Genomic DNA, 20,507 nt, shown 5'->3' on the forward strand with positions numbered 1-20,507 from the left:
TGGTGAAAAATACACACCCAAGTAGCAGGGTGACCTGATTTTCAGAATGGGCTTGAGAAAAACTGTTTATAATTAGGACCATGGATTGTTACGATTCAGTTAAGAATCACTAAAAATGCGAAACATAATACTAAATTGTTAGAAAAGGTTTCAGTGATAAGGACTCTACTGTATTTCCACTAACTACCACCCCTACGGAAGATCATGCTAAATAGAAAACTCATTTCCAAGGGCAGAAGCAGCCCTGACACTTTATTGCTAGATTCTATAGGAACTGGAGCTCACTTACAGTAACCTTATAGTACTATATAAAAACTGAGAAGCTTGTATCAAATTCACGCTTCCATTTAAAATAGATATTGCAGATATTAGGCTTCAATTAAGGAAGAAAAATAACCTTCAGTGCTTCTTTTTTTAAAGGCAAAGTATAAAAAAAAAAATCACCAAATCAGGTGAAAATTATTAAATTTATCCAAAACATTAAGATGAGCTTTCTTCTATTTCTTGAGACAGTACAATTTGTGATTCACAGGGTAACTGGTATCAAACACAAGTTAATGAAAGCTCTTATAAGCAATTTTATTCCTATCCATAATGGCAGACATTTACAAAATCAGAAGAATTTATCATTTGAGTTCACTTTAAAAAATAACTTATAAAGCAGTGATATATGCAACATAAAACAGTTCAGGAGGGGAGAGGGAAAGCAAATTTTAATAATTAAAATGTAAACATGAAAAAAAAAAAAAGATGGAATAAAAGTCCCTACTTCTCATTTCTACTTAAGATGTCATGTGGTAATATTTTACAATGTCCTGCGGGCTTACATATGTATGTGTGTATTTCTATACCACACACACATACATATACATTAACCCACACATGTACATACACAGATGATTGTTTGTAGTTCCATCTTGGGATGTTCTGTTATGCCACTCTTTACAGTTGCCTCAATCATGTTTGGGACCCACTGTCTTGACAAAACAGGGGAGATGGTAGAAAAAAAAATGATGGCTCTGATTGTGTCTGAGATCCTTTTGTTAAACTGTACACTGGGATGAATAATTTTCTTCTGCAGTAGCTCTCTGAAGAGGGCCAACTCACTGTGGTCTTCATGGCGAGACTTGTTAACGGATCACACACTCATTGTCATGCTAGGGGAGTACTGAAAAAAGAGGAATCCACATTTTAACAACCATTTTTCTCTCCAGGTAACTAAACCCACTTCTGGACCACAGCACTGAATTCACATGTCAGTGTGCTCTTTGAACTTCCTCCTAGATTTCTACTGTAGCCTGTGCTAAGGCTGTAGTTCAATTTGTGGTACTGTAACTTCTGTTATGCTTCTCTCATTATGCAAAAATACAGCTATTGCTCATAAAGCCAACATCCTTGAAGACTGTTTTGGTGTTAACTGGGTAGTGATGAACCAATACTTCACTGATGCTTTCCACACCTTTTCCTGGTCGATGTTAGGTCCTGGGGGGGACTTAGCTAGAGCAGTGGCTACTATCAAGTTGGCCAGCTGCATTCATGGTTAGCTGAACCACATAAATATTTTGGAGAGCTTTTTATTACTTTATGGGAGGAAAGGAGTACAGATATGTCTTACTGGAATTAAACTAATTCAACTCTTTGGTCTTTATTATTCTGTTTTATTGATTTTAAGAGGCAAGCTGAATCAAGGGTCAGTGGTCTTTCTCCTTTATGTGAACCAAAAAGTCAATCACCACATTACATTATTAATGTAACATAAATTGAACTGCAGCCCTTATACAAGCTATAGTTGCCTTCACGTTAGCAGTACTTCATTACAATAATCAATGGGACACCATGGTATCTAGAAGAAGTGCACACCTATATAGAATCACAGAATCACAGAATAGTTTGGCTTGGAAGGGATGCCTAATTTGTTTTAAAATTGAAAATTGCAGACTGCAGAAACACTTAAATTGGCCTAAACTCTTCTAAGTAGAGGAAAATATTCAAATGCAAGAAGTATTAGCATTAGGAAAACCAATACAAGAAACAGAAGGATAAATTTGCCTTTGCAAAAACAGGTATGCAATAAAAAGCCCATCAAAACTTTAAAGTTTCAAGCCCATCAAAACAAAAAAGTTTCAAGCTGGCCATTTCCAAGTGTCCAATCGTATTAGAAATGGAATTTTCGATGGGCCTTCCCTGTCATGCGAACGGCATAGAATGGACTACTTAGGGAAAGTCTGTTTTGTCCCATGTTATGTCTCTGATGGTTTGTCTGTCACATCATGTGCATCACTCCCACAGTGATGGTGGGAGTACGAACACGCTTATCTTCATCCAAAGTCAGAGACCAGCTCAAATGCTTAAAGCAAAGCATCTCTCCAAGTGATCTCTTGTAGACAAAGTACCTGAGTGGTCACTTTGGACAAGGAATCTAAAGATGATCTAAAGGTGCTTGTGAATTCTAACTTTTTATTAGCTAAGCACCATTCCCCACACCCCGCCAAAACTCCTGGTGAACTGAACAGCAAATTTGCCTGAGAAAGGACTTCTTAATAATGCCTACTCGAAGTAGCCAAGTAATGAAATACAAATCATAAAGCAAGACAGTTCCCAAAGACTACAATATCACTTGTGGCGTGTATAATGCATGCCTTGTAGGCATACATCTCATGTAAAACCTTGAGAAAACTGGATCCCAGGTTCTCCCAGGTAAGAAAACAACATCTAGGAGCACCTAGAATCCAGTAAGTGTCTGAGAAAAATTATTTTCTTTTGAGTACAGCTGATGTCCTTCTTTTCATGACTTTGGTGAACTGGCCTGCCTGCTGATCAGACTGACTGCCCTCAGTACAAGCAACACATACCAAATTGAGCATCAAGGATTACCATGACCAAGGATCACATTTTAATGGAGGTTCTGTTGTTACTTTTTTTGGCAGATATTGAAACATCTGTCTTTTTGGGTTGTGCAAAACAATTTTCTCCAGTGTTCCACACAATCTGAACATGTGCCCTCTTTATGAACACACGGAAACTCTTCCTTTTCACTAGTTAAAGAAACAAACCCAAAAATCCCCAAAATCTGATTCCCATGAAATTTGCCATGCAATTCGACTGTTTTGTGATCTAACACAAACTGCTTACTCATAATAATTTCTGAGCTGAAGTTCACCACTGGCATAATTAATGAAGTTGCACTCACTTCTGGCAGCAGTGATTTCCAATAAGAATAGAAGTGTTGAAGTCATTCAGCACTTCTGAAAAATCAGGCCACTCCTATTTAGGTACCTAAATGTGGATTTAGAAACCCAGCTTCAGGCACATGAGTGTGAAAATATTGTAGTCTTGCTTTGTAATGTATTTTACACCACATTGTGCTGCCTCAAGCGTTCTCCATTTTAAAAAAGCATAATTTGTCCCAGAATGAACACTAGAGGGAACCTTTGCTTTTTCTGGCTTTAACAGCACACTGCATCTTTGCAACATGGTACCTACTGGTGCTCTAATTATACACTTCAGTGTGAATCCTGTTCTAAAAGACATTCCCTGCAAAACGCATTGTTCAGGAGTCAAAGGCTGGGCAACCACACATTGAAAACACACAGATGTAAGGATCTGTCAACTACTGTATTTAGGCTGCCTGGATATTGCCTGACAACTGCCCATTGTGCATTACTGCATAGGTACAGTGTAATTATTGCTGCTTGACAGATCGAACTTGCATTGACAACTGACCTCTTAATCTAGAAAAAAAGTTTCTGCAGTAAATATACACCTCCCACATTTTCCAGTTTCAGCTCAACTTCTAGCAGTCTTTTGCACAATTTTTTGGCAATTCAATGCTACAATTTTAGAAGATAGTGAAAAACATCTAAGCCACAGCCCTGCATTACAAGTATTCTATAAAACTGTTCATTCTTGCTGTTATTTTTCTTTTTTTGAAGAAAATGACAGAGATACAGCTTCACAAAGTAAAAGAAAGCTAAGTAAAGAAATACTTACGCTCTCACTCTGAAAAGGGTTTAGGAAGTTTCCACCCATCTCACCGTCATCCCTGGGAGTGCCAGGCTGATTACTCATGCTCATATTACTGGGAGAGTTCTGTGAAGCAAGATTTTAAAATACAGATTAAGTGTTGAAGGTTTCAGTTCATTTCTCAGCTTCACCAAGTGAGCCAAAGGCACGCTTTACACGATACTGTAGTACATGAAGATGCCCTGTGCAGTGCACTGGGATTTTCAAAGATGAAAAGTAAGCCCCTGCAGGGTTCTGCATGGTTCAGTCACTAATTTTAGCCTGTAAAGTAATGTTTTCTTCCCTGCAGCAAGAATTATTTGCCTGTAATTCTTGTTTTCAGGTTACAGTCAGCATCTTCTACTGAAGTCAGAAAAAGCTATAAATGGCTGCAGCAGGTGTAAGAGTTATCTCTGCCACTACATTAAATCATGTGGTCAAATTCAGTGAAGTCTATGAGTGTGTCCCTTGACATATGTGACTTATGAATATGTACTTAAAGTAGATACATGGATGGATCTGGTCTATACAGACCTTTGCAAAGGCCTGTGCCTTGGGTTCATAGTGTTCACATTTATTGAAATACAGTTTCACAAGTAGTTCACAAGTGTGGTTCAAGTGCTAAACCACCGAGCACAGCTAATACACAACGTTTATAGGAAAAAGAGTTAACAGGAGTTTTAGTTGAAAGACTCCTGAGTAGCAGCTGAGTAAAGTGCAAACATTTTCAGGAGGAGCTGTGCTTTTGCTATTTGCTTGCACAGAGCATAATGCAATAGTGTTTTAATCTACCTTTTCAGTGGCTAGGTGTACTTGAAATGCTAATAAATAGTAACAATACACAAGCTTTTGAAGATAAATTCCCCTTTTTTAAAGAAGTGCTCCTGTACAGCCACCTCTGCAACGTTCGGGAAAAGCGTTCAAGATTTGGCTACTTAAAGAAAAGGTGAAATGAGGTAATTGTCACAGAAATAATTTTAAGTCAATTGCTAATACATGATTATTGTAGACACTACAATTAGTTAGGTTTTTCTACAAAGTTTATTTGTGGTACCCTATCATGCCTGGAGGAACATGGGTGATTCTTTTTCCATCACTATTAAAACTCTTACTTAAGAGAGGATTTGTGATGGAAAAGGAGCAGTCAGAGAAAGGAGGGAGTAAAGTCATGAATTTCATTATGAAACATTTATATCTGTCACAGTTCTTCCCTTCTTTTTTTTTTAAATCCAGAAAAATTGAATGCAATATTGCTGTTGAGATTTTACTAACACAAATGCAAATCTGGTGTGGCACAATAAATTTAACACAAACCTAGTGCAATCAATGGGCAAGCTAACAAAATGCAGCTCCAAGTAGTGCTCTTGATCAAAGTGACAAAATCATAACGGCTGTAAGAATCCTACGTGAATTTGTTCTGTTTTTCTTATGTTACTCTCAATGGCAGTCCTGACACAGTATGTCTGTTAGCATAGAGATTTTTTTTCTTAAAAAACACCACAGTATTTTGACTTTGAAAATACCTGCACGCAGTCTTCATTTAGTGTAACTAAATCAGCAAGAGGTCAAACTTTGAATAAAAAATAGCAAACATTAAAAATAGAGTAAGTAAGTCCCCTTAACTTCTTGGCACTTTCCTCACAATGTCAAAGGCTATCTATCCCACCCTGGCACTTTAAAGATGTATAGTGGAGTAGTCACTGAACAGAAAATGGGATGGGATAGCTGTGACTTCTACATCCCCTTCATACCACATTTCCGCATGCTCCCCTTTGTAGTCGTGAAGTCCCATGTTGACCACTGTCCATAATTTAAATATTGCAACGTATTCCACTGTTGCACAGGATTTACTTCACTTCCAAAGGGAACAAAACACATTGTTCCCAGCTTCACCCAACACCAAAACTTAGATCAGTTACTTTTTGCTACTACATTAGCAGAGTGGTACGCCTGACAGCTGTACATACTGTCCGCTTTGCGATGTATTTTGTATGGTTAATGAAAGGCTGCTGTTCAGTTTTCACCATACTTCCCCGAGGGAAGATCACTGTTCTCCATCTGAATGGCCAAGTATGTTTATGGGTTCAGCTCAGCGTATTTATTTTCAGTTATAGATTAATTATAAAATTAATTACGTAAGTGACATGCAGGCATAACTGTTTTTTATTAGCACCTGAAATGCAACTTACAGAGTTGGGTCAAGACCCCTGCCTTTGCCCTTTCGCTTTCTTCAGTCCAGTTCACTGCTGAAATTGTGATCCCACATCTCCAGGAAATTAATGGACAATGCAGCCATCAAAGGCAAGTAAAAGCCAACTAGTTAATTAACATCTGATGATTAAGTTTGCTAATCAGTGAAGTTAGTATAGCAAATATTTAGGGATCCACAGCATGAGGAAGGTTGAAAACTATTGCTAGTTCAACCACAGCTATTGTACCTTAAGCAGGAATTAATTCAGGGAAGTCCTGTTGCCTATGTTATGCAGGAGGTCATACTACACAATCATATCATTCCCTTCTGGCCTTAAAATCTATGAATGTAAAGTTTAAAACCCACTAAGGCCTTGTCACAGCTATTTTATATGAAGCTCCTGCACTGTTATTCATTCCTGGGGGATTTATCCCAATTTTATCTTGTTCTGTGTAGCACAAAGCTTTGAAATTCTGCAATTGCCACAGTACACCAGCCCCAAAGGTTCAAATTCCTGACACAAACGCTTTTATAGCAACTCCCCTGGGCTGGTTTTATGGCCAGTATGGGGTCTGGCATTGTAGCACTAGCTGAGTTTTTCTGAAGCAAGTATGTCTTTGATGCCTGCAAAAATTCCATGGGCACTGCAGGAAATACTGGTTATTAATGTTTATTTAATATGCGTAATTGCAGTTCATTTACTTGCCTCATCTCAGTCTACTTCATAAAACCTTCATGTTTTGCCATTCAGCCAATTAAATTAAAATCTTCTCTAGAAAATGTAGCTTTGAATTCTGTGAGCTGTACTGATTCTACGAAGACTGGATTAATTTTCTGCATTTCCTGGGAACTGATAATCAGCTCCTCTAATATGCATTTTACTCCATTGAAGCCCTGTGCCTGGACTTGAGCATCTAGCAAGACACACCCTGAACTGTGTTAACTTCAGTGAACAATTTCCATCACTGGAAATCTACTTGTGCAAAAGCCAACTGCAAGACTAGCCGGTGACGTATACAGGGAGACTGGTGCCTCAGCAAGAACAATCCTGGTAACTGTGCACAAAATTGGAAAGCAGCCACATAATTTTGCACGCATCAACCCCAGAAATCTACTATTCCTGGCAAGCAGAACTTTTCCATTCAAGTTTCAAAAGCATATATACTATTACCTACTCAAAATTATCAATGCTATCCACACACTTTTACTGCTATCAATGAAGGCTGCATATTGGGCAGTGATACTCAGAAAAAGATACTTAAAAACTATTACATCTAATGGCGTTAATAGGAAAACTCTGCCACTTCCAAAGTAAACAGCATTTTTCTTTTAGTTATTTGAAAACGACATGCATAAGATGTGATTTCCGTGAGTTAGTTATTAGGGTTAACAAATTACAAGACTTCCAGGTAAATTTTTTGATCCAAGTTTTCAGAGCTCCTGATATTTGTATTAGCACATATACTGATACTTAATACAGGCTTTTAAAAATAATCCTATGGCAAGCTAATGGAAATGTTTTGGGCTTTTGCCTTAAAAAATGCTGCAGTTAGCAATAAACACACTGAAGAAAAAATATGGACATTGATTTAAAAAGTGCTGTACGCTTATTATGTCATTGGAGGCTTTTATTAAATCCATCACTGCACCTCTAGGCACAGCACAACTAAGGGAACATGGTCATTTCAATCCATTGTTTTACTCTTTAGAGATGTAATAGATCTTAAAATGTACAAGAATATAGGATTGCTCTAGACGCTGCTCCCTTACAGGAGGCGACAATGGCCTCAGACACGTATTGCTGAGGTCCTTCTCTCCAGGAAAGATATACACTAAGCACGCTTTACAGGGTACCCCACCAGAAGACCACAAACTGGGGAACCGTACAGGGTCCTCCGCCTCCTCTTTGGATATACAAATATGCATCACTAAGTGAAGAATGATTCCTGCCTTTTGAACACCTGGAAGTGTACTCTCAACAAATTTGCACCACAGACTTCTGTGTTAACCCGTGGGAATTTAGGTGAGCATTTTGTCCCCTGCGTGTTGGCATCTCACCACAGCTCCTGAGAACAGACCGACAACAAGGTCCCCAGTGTGAGCACAGCATGTGCAGACCAGCCTTAGGCGGATTTGAAATGGCACAAGTTTGCACTGAGAGAGATCTAGTGACAGCACTGTGGTACTCGGTCCTGGGGCAACCAAAACACACCGGCAGCTGATACGCTCAAAACAAACTCACACTCCTTTCTTGGAAGATTGTTAAGAATTTTGCTACAGACAAGAGAGTTATAAAATTTTAACTGAACCATTCTCGTCATTAATTTCTGTATTTATAGATCAAAAGCACAAAAGTGCAGGGAGATAGTTGTAGTGATATATTTATCCGTTTCAGTCAATTACATCTGACTATGCTGGGTACAAAGCATAGTGTTTTTCAGGGGACAGATTTATGCCATTTTACCAATACCAAATAAGATAATTAATTCCTAAATTAATGACGATCACATATGTAGTAGTGTTATTTTTAAGGAAGAAGTGACACATTCAAGCACAATATTGTTTTTGTAGATGCAAACCCCCTGCAGGTTAAACTCACATTCATTTCCAAGTATTTAATGCTTGTGATATCAAAATAGTTCTTCTGAAACTCCTTCTTAATCTAGCTTTTAGGAACTTAACTAATGTTTAATATATTAACATTGCTTTACAGAGGTAACAAAAGCAATCATGCAATGCATAAAAGTAACATCCAAATGACATTTTCCCAAATTTACATTTAACTAGAACTATATTAATTTGTCTTAATGGTATGGAGGATTATAACATGATCAGACTATGTACTGGATATAATTAATCATATGCATTATTAGATATTATTATGCAGTAGGGAATAAGTCTACTTATACTCCCTAATGATTATATTGTTTTAAAATTTTCAATTAATACTAATTATATCTGCATAGCCTCCGAAGAGTTGACAAGCAGAAAATGTAGGTAAATCATAAAAATCTTTGTAACAGAGACAAAAAAAGTACGCTTAGAGATATTTGATTAGATACTCACTTTGGAAATACTGTCCATGTCTCCTGAGCCTTAAATTAAAACAGACAATTATTGAGTTAGTTTTGAGCTGAAGTTAATCTAAGAATTTTTTTTCACAGTAAATACATAGTGTAACAGCAATATTTTAAAACATAACCAACTATGCATCATCCCACTTCCTTCCCAACGACTCTCTTAGTAAAAGTTCACAGTCAGTACTGAACAATGTTAGTCCTATGTCTGTGTACACACCCGGTGCAAGAAGTAAGAAGAGAATGAAGGATACTCTCCTGGTCTGTATCAGTTATGTGACTGGCATCCTTTCAGGACAAGACAGCCCAGAAGAACTCAAGAAACTGTTAAGTACAAACCTTCTGTCCCATTAGCAATGGTAGGGTACAGGTAAGGCAATTAATTTGGGGTGTATCCACCTATGGGAAAGGCTGTTTCAGCTTGAGAATAAAAAAAGCAAAATCATGGCTAACTAGTAAAAGCTGTTTTTTCAGGGGGAAGAAAAGACTGCTATTATCGCTAAGATCAGCTGGGAGGTTTTCATCAATGTCTTTGCTCCCAGAAGCAGAAGGTCTACTACTGAAATTGTCTGAAATGATATCAACTTTTGATGCATTGTAAATACTGGTAATGACAGTATCTTTCAGAAGAAAGCAGATGATCCTCAGGACCAGAGTAACAGAAACCAAATAAGATTAGATATAATGAGTGCAAGACTATTGAAAAGAATTTTTTTCACATGCTGTAGCTCTCACTCAGGTGAAAAAAGGAAATATAACTATAGGATGGATGTATCAAGAAAAGCATTTTTAGCAGCAACAGACAGTCAACAATTCTGGTCACCTATTTTCAGGAAAGAAATTCTGGAATAGTACTGAATACAGAACTAGAAGAGTATAAGAGAAAAACAATCAAGAAAATGTAGTTGTGGGAGGAGACTGAAATTGCTTACTATTCTTAGCCAGGCAGATTAAGGCTGTGAAGGAATATGATTTCTCTCTATAAATACATTAGATACATAAATGTTACGAAGAGTCATTTTGTCATGGCCCACAGGATAAATTTTGGTGGAAATCAGGGAAAGATTTCTTTCTAACCATCAGAGCTATGAACAGATACGTAATAGAAGGATTGTGGTCAAAGAAGTTGGAGAAGTTCAGGATGGACCTTGACCAATTTATCCATCAGATCATGAGACACATCTGCCTACTGCAGCATGGAAATGAATGCAGCAGATCTCTCTCAGCCCTCTACTGGAAGAACACAGGTTCCAGTTTAGATATGGAGTTACCCGTAAAAAACAGTCAACATTAATTTGACCAAACACATCATCATTTCCACTAGAGAATATAACTAACCAAATGCTAGGTACATGTAAAATCCTTCCGTAACTGTTTCAATTTAATTTTTTTCTTTTAGCTAAGAAATAATTCTCAGGCTACAGAAAGTGAAAGAAAAAGATGTGACTACCTTTTACAGTTTTTCATTTATTTGAATGTAATGTGCATCTTTATTAATTAAAGCAACAGTCCTTTTTAGGATTGTAATATGTAAAGAAAGGCTGTAAAATCAGAAGGTATCCTTATGTAAAGTAATCTAGGAATTTCACAGACAGGCTTTCCTAGAAAAAAAGATAATTCTATTAGGAGATAGATGCCTACTGCTGAATTTTAATAGTTCATAAAATGTCTGCTAAATGAGGTTTGATGGCTTAGGTTTTTTCTTCATCTTGTCATAGCCTCTTCAAATTTCTCCCTTCTTATCTGTTTATACTTCCTGTCTCACAACCTCCAGCTTTTGGGCTAGGAGATAGATAGATCTCCACCCACCGGGGTAGTATGGACTTAAATGGTATGGAGTTTGGGTTGGTCTATGCCTGTGCTGGGAAGGTGACAAGAGCTTTTCTTTGGGGACAGAAGAAAGGGGAACACTGGCAGCTTGGCTTCTGCTTGCCTGACCTGTATCTAGCTTGCTTGGGTTTTTCCCCATAAAGGAAAATGCTGCTCAGCAGGGTGTTGCTGGTGCCCTTTGAGGGCATCAGGCCAGCTCCCAGATGTAATAGAGAACCTTGCTGGTGGACAACAGGGATAGAAGAAGAAAGAGAGATGAAGTCTTTGCAGCCTGAGTTTCCTCCTGTTGTTGTCTGCATGACCAACACCCCTTGGTGCAGACAGAAGTCAAGAGTACAACACAAGAACTGTATTCAGAGCTACTGGCCTGGTGTTACAGTATGAGCAGAAATAAAAACAAGGTATTTATTTACCTTGTAGGTATGGAAGAGGAAGGTAAAAATGCAATTTATTTAGCTGTGGCTTGTTTCTTAAATCTCTTTCAAGTGTCTGTCATCCTCCCAGCAAAAAGTAAAAGCAAAGAGTTTTCTAGCATAGTCAGGAGATAAAGCAGTATGTCCTTTGCAGAGTTGTGCAAGGCTTCTCCCCTAGATATTAGCCCTTCAAAAATCAGTGTCAACAGTCAAACAGTACAGTCTTCCCAGTGTCCCTGCATGCCCCAACAAGAATTCATGTTCTTTAGGGCTCATTAAAATTAGCACCTGTCTGAAGCTCCTAATGGAGATGGAGTAATAGTACTCATAATTGATGGACACACGGCTGATTATAGAACAAATGAGGATTAAAAATGTTGGGATAAAAACACTTTAACACATACATCAATATATGTAATGAATGGCTTCCAGGTAATTGATAAGAAGGTACACCAGCATGTCACAGTAACACCTTCCCAAGATTTTGAAAGAGGAAGAGAGGTAAGTGGAAATGGTTCTTAAACCTTCGCCTCTACATTACTGTGATGGTATGCTTTTAGATTGGTTTTCATCAACTGAATTAAAATTATACCCTCATAGAAACAAAATACAGTATTTTTTCCAGAGCTGCATTACATATGCCAACTCATATGCTTAAAGAGTATCTTAAAAAAGTTATCTTACTGATGCATATACAGCTTTTTCAATTTTTAAAATATTTTTACATACAGTCTTCCATAGAACTCAGAGAACTAGTCATAGGAAATGGCACTAGTCATTGAAAATTCACAATGTTCGTAATATTTGCTATCATTACCTAATGATCCATTCATATGATGTGAATCCATTCCACCCAGTCCACTCATAGGTCCATCTGACCCTGGCCCCATTGGAAACTACAAAAGGATCAGACATTAAAAACTGGTATTACTGTACAATTTTTTGTAGATAATCTAATAAAAAGAAAATATTCTTCAGGGGAAAAAAAAGGAAAAATGCACAGTCCCAGCTCTGAATGTGACAAGTCTAGTGGAAGACCTTCATGTGAAGACTGCAAAACCATCCTTGCTTTTGTTCACTTTTTCCAATGCTACCCTCATGATTTTTGGAGACTCTCACCTCTGCAGGCTGGAATACAATTTAGGATTTAATTTATTATTTACTTCAGCACTTTGTGTATGACTTTCAAACCTGCTACTGCTGACCTAGCTCTACTACTATTGAAGTTACAGGAAATGTTATGATTCTCTTCAGTCAGTAAGTGATTAATTAACAGCTTTCAAACCCCACCCTATCCACATTGACAGTCGGACTACTCCATTATTACCTTTGCAGCATGAGCAGTTTCTGTCTAATTTCAGATACTAACCTCAAATTCAGTTCTTCAAAAACTTGAACGCATTAACATGATAGAAAAATTTCTAAAATTCACTGCATAATGATTTAGCAATTATCTAGATATCTATATTTTTAAGTTCTACTAGCCTTTTTTCCAAAAGGCCCACAATATTGATCGTCATTAAATGAAACATGGTTGTAATCAGAGAAATGCAATAAAACTGAAGACTTAGAGAAAGATCAGAGTAGAAACAAGTTCTACCTAAGAATCCAAATTTTTGTCATTTCTAGAACTGCTGAAGTTTAGGATAAAATAGTCACCAGTTAACTAGTTCATTAGGCAAGTACTTAAATGTTATCAGTAGGTTTCATTCTTAAAATCCCATTTAGATAAACAGGGGAGTCTGTTTCTTCTTAGAGGTATTAATTTTACCCTTCTTTACAGAATGCAGGGCAATGTAATACTGGGTCACTTTCAGCAATTTTATCTTCCTTTTTCAGGGGTAGATATTTTTTTATAACAAAAGTTTGAATCCTGCAGAAACTAATACTTAGTGGCACCTCCTAGGGTGATGTCCTATCACACAGAATTCTATTGCACCACAGCATGACAAACTAAGTAGTACCCAAGATCCACATGCACAAGCTTCTGAGGTCTTTTCCATGTAGAAAAATATGCCCCAGTCATTATTTGGCATGTATTGGCATGACTGATTCGGGAAACATTAAAAAGTACATGATGGGGGAGAAGCAACTGATGTGTCACCCGTAAAAATGGAAAACGTAGTATTAATGATATGTGATGGAAACATAGTGTTTGGATAAAAAAAGCTGTATAATTCAAAGAAGTACATAACTAAATTCATATTTACATTAGGTCTGTTGGGTCCAGGTGGTACTGCATTCATTAAAGTGTACATGTTGTCTCCAGAGTTGGTTGAATCTGTAATAAGAGATTATTTTAAGTGCTAATATATACCTTTCAATAAAACCACTCACCTAATACATTTCCTGTTATTCTGTTCATGTTATTTCTGTGCCTCAATCACTGATACACAGTGGCAATATAATGGAAGATTTCATTCCCTTTGTATCTAATGCACACAACAGAGCTATGAAAAGAAATAATTGCAATGGTCCCTAAGTGATTACTTGTAGGCTCTAGTTTTATGCATGACTGTTAAAAGGTTTATAAATCACCAAGTATCTGTAACTATTTAATTCCATAAGCCCTTTTTCCTAGAGTTCCACTTCATTCATCTTCAATATTCTCTATAAAACAGGAATTTCTTTCGTATCAATACTTCCTGTAATTTGTTTTCCATCTGTAATAAATGATAAATAGCTTCTGATTATACAGACTGCAAGTTAGCATAGCAAATGAAAATTTTTTATCCTCATTCATGTTTGTCTTTCATTTTGGATATATCTAACTATCCAGTGGGACACTGTGCAAAGATCCTTCCTCTAAGGACAGCTTTAACTGATGAATCTTCATGGTACAGTGTGTTGCAATGCTTGAAAAAAAACTGAGTCCAAAACCAACAAAACCACCCTGGCACAGCATGGTGCCTAAGCCAGTAAGTTCTGCCAAGAGTTTCCCTTGGCCTTGCCAGATGTTGACACAGCTATATTGCATCTCAGCCCTTTTCCTCCAATGAATGCACATCAACCTTCAGGTAGAGCACCTCCAAAGTTGAAATGCAAGATTTAATTAACAAGACACATAGAAGACAACCCACATAACTCTTCTGGCTGAACTTAAGAAACCAATGCCTAAGAAGCATTAGTAGATACAAATTATTCATTCTGATCTCCAACTTATTCCCACTGCTAACACACACGAAGCTGTAACACCCTTCATCAATATTTGTAAGAAACAGAAGGCAAAAAATGCAGCAAATACTAGACATATTAGGCAAAAACCTTTCCCAAGGGAACTTGACAAGACATAGGTCATGTAATGAAAAAGTTTACTACGAGGAGAATGACCTAAGGAAAGTCCAAATACATCCCTAAGGGGAGGGTATAATTTAAACAAATATTGTCAACTCTGTAAAATCAGTACCTCTATAGTATCTGCAAGAATAAAGAATAGCTTAATACTCTGTATCTAGCTCCTCCAGAAGATCATTCCACCTCTCTGAACCAGAGTTTTGAGATTAACAACACATGCAAAAACCACTGCTGAGCTGTAATTCCTTTTCCAAGACAAGGTGATGGAGGGCCTTCTGAGTCAGATGTAGAGAAAGCGAGAAAGCGAAGACCAGACTGAAATGCGTTGGAACTGGGAATGTGGCCTGACCTCCCGCAAGAATGTATTTGTACGTACACCGGGCAGTTAAAATCAAGGTCTTTGTCTATTCCTTAATCTTTTTGAGACAGTTTTCTAAACATTAATTAACCTTGGTGAGTAGACAATTGTATCACCTATGCATCACCACAACATTCAAATATGCTGTTTAAAGAAGAGGGGGAACAAAGAGCTTTTAGCCTAAAGTTAACAAAGTAAAATTAGCACATAAAAAGCTTTTGCGACAGACATCCCTGGCCCTCCCCATGTTTTGCTGGCTCATTTGAAAATACGTATGGGCTAGCTGGGACATGGGAACCCTTGGAGTTGGTTTGTCTCAGAAGCAAGTAAATACCTTTGCAACATTCTCAGGTGGCCAATTTCTAAGTGTTTTCATCCTTTGGAAAACAGAGCCTCAAAACCTTTGAGTCTCTAACTGAAAATTGGAACAACTGTCAGGAGAAGCTTTATTTGAGCTGCACACAGTCAGCCTAACATGTGCCATAACTGCAGTGCAAACTATTTTAAAAGTGCAGGATGTCCCTAAGTTTGTTTTACATTAAAAGAGACTCTAAATTTTAAATGCCAGCTTGCACTAATTATCTTTTTCACTGATTATATGAACAAGGAAGCCCTACACTTTATCTTAGGTTGCATTTTCTTAAAGCCCTGGCATTGTATTTAATGAAGATAGATACTATATTAGTGCAAGAAGTTTTCATGGCCAATTAGGAAACTTCCCTACCCTCTTGTGCTGTAGAAGACAGCAAGAACATGTAAGATGTAAGGACTGAGGAGACTGTAACATCACTGAGGTGAATAGGTCCCTCTTAGCTGTTGAAAGTGAGTTACAAAGACAGATATTGGCTATTATTGACTATTGGGTTACACAAGATGTAATTTTTCATTTTAGCAGATTTCCAATGATGTCCATGGGGGAGGACAGCATCCTCCACATCCTGCATTTCCACCTTCATATTAGAACCTCTGCTGAACATGGATGGAGAGGAATATTTACATCTAATTGACTGTCTTTAAGCCGTGAGAAGCTAGCTAAGCCATCCCAAATCCTCCCATCCTACTTGTTTCCTTAAACCTTAGTAGGAATGTGGCCAACCTTTTGCATGGCCAAAATCTCCATGGGGTCTGAGGTGCAAGATACAGACCATGTTATTTGGGGAAACAATGAGGCAGTTGAAGTTCCGAGAACAGATCACTGTCAGGACATGACGATGACTTCTCTGGGGCCTTACTCCTCCACTGCAAGACAGAGGAGGGCAACCTGTCCAGCATGTCCCTGCTGCCAGTTAGATGACATAGCCACGGGATGCAGCACATCACTCAAGAGCCACATGTTGGTCAGGTCTATCCCATAGGGTACTATAGGGGAAATTTCACCAGATTCAGAAATCTCCTGATTTCCAAACTGGTGGAATTGTCCCAAAGCAAATAAAGACTGTGTCTTCTTTTGTTTTTAACTTGCTACTGCTGAAATTGTGCAAGAAATGATGGGCTTAAAAGGCAGAGAAATTAATTGCTCGGAACTGCAGAGATACAATGCTTTGTATCTCTGTAACATAGCAGGGAGAGAAAGAGAGCAGAAGCACAAGAAAAAAACTGATACATAAAGTATAAAACCAATCATTTATCATTATCTGATTCTTTATGAAAATCAAAGGCTGAAAAATAATTTGTGTACTTCCTAAAATCCCCTATAACTATCTTTTATTATTTCTGAGTGTATTTCAATACCTGCAGGACTAGGCATGATAGGTGTTCCTGGTGGCCCTCCACCTCCCGGAGGACCCTAGAGAGAGTAGAAAAATGCTCGTTAGCATGAAAAGAAAAAAATGCTCCAGTTAAAAATGAACACAGTACAAATGAAAAAAAAAGTACCCTAAATGTCATGAGTTACTCTGGTAAAAGCATGCACATTTTCTGATAAGCTAGCTAAACAGCTCATCACCGATTAAGACAAGGTAATTGGTCAGCAAGCTCTGGCACAGACTGCTAATGTACACAGACCCAAGAATATCCATTAATCAATAACTCTGTGTCATGCTGTGAGTCAGACAAGAGAAATTAGAGCAGGGCCTAAGACAATTATATTTAATTCCCTCAACCTACTTTTATTACCCCTGGTTTTTCAGCTGGCATTTCTGTTTTGTTGTACTCTGTACACAGCCAATGGTTGAGTAACCAATGTTTGCTAAGCACAAAAAAGGGGCATCCTGTGGGGACAGAAGAGCCTGATCATCTTAAGAAAGCTTTCTTTTTTAGGCAGACTTGGTATCTTGATGCGATAGGCATCTTAATTCTGTCTATATAACATCCTACAATTTTTTAAAGTAATATCTGTATACATAATTTCTCCTCAAATTAATGACAAATGGATTAAAAAAAGTCAGGATAATGCTGGGTACGGTCACATCACTTGCTTAAACTGCTAAATCAAAGACAAAAAATAATTAAAAAAAAATTCTCCGTTGCATATCAGTTTATGACTAAGAACTGTACAAACTGCTCATTAAGATTTTTAAGTTTTTTTTTTTAAATTTCTCCCAAGAATTTTATTCTAAACATCCAAATTGTTTTGTAAGAATGGAACTGTAACTTCTTGCTTCCTGTGTTTGCAGATCCACTAATACTTTTAAGTTAAATGAAAAACTACCAGCTTCCAGTTTAGTAAAAATGTCTGTGTCAATAAAAGTCAACAAATATTGACTTTCCATAATAAAAAATACAGAGACTGCTAACGACAGATGATTATTCTCATTGCCATGTGACTCATTATTTTTTTATCTCTTTTGTTATATTTTAAAATAGCAGATACACTGCTCCAGACAGGAACAGTTTTTCAGTAGCACTGAATATAAAGGTTTGGTTGTTCCTGCCTGCTTACAAGGGCATTGCTGAGATTTGCTGTAATTCACTGAGGTCTTCTGGAAGGGGGCAGAGGAGTCTTGGATTTGAAACAACAGACACAATAGTTTCTCAATGGCTACTTAAAATAACATTTCTTACAAAACGTTTAGCAATAATATACTAGCAAACACTATTTTCAGACAAGCAAATGCAGTAACGTATCTGCGTTCTGACTGATACCCACTCCTCTACAGTTTTCTACAAGTAAAATACTTGCAGGGGGAAGCATCTCCATCTGCCAGCCAGTGATCAGCTCGCAGTTAGTTGTAGGGGAAACAGAAATCCTTCAACCAAAAAGAAGCAGCACATCCCTGCAGTCAGTCAACATATACATACCTCTATGGCCTTATACGTAACCCCACCTACCAGTTCTTTATCTTGTGCCTCCCCTTGCTTCTAAACTAAGCAAGGTCACTATCTTTTATAAAGCGCGATAGAACAAAGGCTTGCTCCACCATGAAACCCACTGATCAGCCTATAAAAATCAAGGCGTAATCACAACTTCATTTCATACTGCCAGTAGCCACTTAGCTTTTTTCCTCTCCCAAATCACAGCTGAATCAGAAATTAACGTGTTAGGATCGGGCTTGCCAAAACTTTCTGAAAGGCCCATTCAGCCCCTCAGCAATGAGAAATTCCCCCATTGCTGCTGCAGAAGTACAGACTCCAAATGCAAAGGGACCTTTGAATCAGTTATATGACCCTCTAGGCATCACAGGCTATGACTTTGTACCCACGTACTTGTGCACTAAGCTCACTAACTTCATTTTTTTAGGTTGATATGTATTTTTCAGCATCGCATATAGAGATATAGAAACCACTAACTGGTCATTTATTAGAAAAGGTACTTATCTTCACTACTAATTTTTGCATCTAATTTTAAATTTGCATTTACTCTCATTGTGTATCTTCTTCTCTTAGAAAGCCTCACCTATTTTCACTCTGAGAATATCTTAGTATATAATGGAATTATTTCTCAAAAACTGTCTGATAAACTAACTAGATTAACCTCTCAAAAGTGTGTAGTTCCAGGTCACAACTCCTTTGTCTAAAAAGCTGCTTTTTAGCTCTCCGGCCCACACCTTGTCCTCAAATGCTTTCTTTCTTGGAAGCTATTGCCCCCCAGTTTTGCTTATTTAGCTGTTTGTATGGCTGGAGTTCATGTGCTCCTTTACCAAATGTGGTGAGCCTTTCTGAAGGAAGACTCCTTTCTCAGCATCAGACAAGACATGCCCATCTCAGCTGCTTTAATCCTCTGCTAGCAGCAGCCTCAGGTCTGCTTGGAGGTCCCTCTGTGAGTGTTCCTCCACCTATTTTGGGTCAGCTGAAGTGCTTCAGCAAAGACCTGGTTGTTTAAATGTTTCCAGCAACTTCAGTTCTTTTGGATGAAGAGGTTCTCTCACCGAAGGAACTCCAGTGGCAGACCTGAAGGAGCGGTAACCTTCAGCAGAAGAGTGGGAACAAAGAACCAGGCAGCAACCTTTCCTGCTGGCACAGCTGGAGTTCACAGAGCACATCTGATCAGAGGTTCCAGCATTTTCTCTAATACTTCAATCTTTCATGTCTCATTCTTGCACCTTTGCGTATTTTTTGATTTCCCTTCAATATCGCCAACTACATACAACATTCCAGCATGAATCTCAGCATTGTCACTGAAAGAGGTAAAATCACCTCTTTACTCCTACTCCTCCTCTATCCACACACTGAAATATGGCGATGCCCTCTTTTGTTCAAGTCATTTATGCCGGTGGACCTTTGGCTTGATGTGAGAACACCAACAAAGTCCACTACTACAACAACTTTTTAGTTAGGTTTGCTTCTTTAAAATAACTTTCTATAGTGTCTCCTTTTCTAGTTTCTCAGGACTTCATACTCTTCAAAAACGATAATATTATGTCAAATATTTAAAAAAATCTTCAAAATCTGCAACAATAACTGATCTAGGGCAAAACCAACAAAGCTTCTTCCCAACAGAGAAAAAATTATGACTTTCTGCATTAAAAACTGGATGAAAGTTTGGACTGTTTCCACTAAACATGTGGTAAAGTACTACAGTTAAGGACACTTATAAGAATCATAAGCTTTTTCACAGGTAATTGTCTAAATAAAGGAAAAAAGACATTGCTTTTGTCTAAACAGAACAAGCTCATCCATGAACTCATCCTTCAGCCTTAGCTCTGCAGGATCATCTCTCTTATGAAGACTGAAAGTAAGAAAAACCTATAAGCAGCACAAACAGATGAAAAAAACACTGGTATATTGTCCTTGTGGTGAAGGACCTGCTGTTTTCACATTCTGAAATACAGTTTTGTGCTGGTTAAAGCCAATGCCCTGCAATTGTCTAACCTTCAGGTGATAAAACATAAAAGATCAAGAGGTCTACTGAAACCTGTCTGCAACAGAAATTTGTAACCCAACACACATATTTATTTATTTTT

General features: G+C 37.8%; 1 protein-coding gene across 1 annotated transcript in view; it reads right to left on the bottom strand.

The window, feature by feature from the left end:
• Positions 1-283: 283 nt before the first annotated feature.
• The window catches only part of SSBP2 (single-stranded DNA binding protein 2), a 56,134-nt gene continuing 35,910 nt past the window's right edge, over positions 284-20,507 (bottom strand). The window contains exons 9-14 of the mRNA XM_010286534.1: positions 16,897-16,951; positions 13,724-13,794; positions 12,331-12,409; positions 9,260-9,288; positions 3,991-4,089; positions 284-1,168 (exon numbers count right to left, since the gene is read on the bottom strand). Of these exons, the coding sequence (XP_010284836.1) occupies positions 1,139-1,168; positions 3,991-4,089; positions 9,260-9,288; positions 12,331-12,409; positions 13,724-13,794; positions 16,897-16,951 (363 nt within the window). The 3' untranslated portion in view covers positions 284-1,138. The remainder of the gene's footprint in view (positions 1,169-3,990; positions 4,090-9,259; positions 9,289-12,330; positions 12,410-13,723; positions 13,795-16,896; positions 16,952-20,507) is intronic.

The sequence above is a fragment of the Phaethon lepturus genome, unplaced genomic scaffold, assembly GCF_000687285.1.
Source record: "Phaethon lepturus isolate BGI_N335 unplaced genomic scaffold, ASM68728v1 scaffold1740, whole genome shotgun sequence".
NCBI lineage: Eukaryota > Metazoa > Chordata > Aves > Phaethontiformes > Phaethontidae > Phaethon > Phaethon lepturus.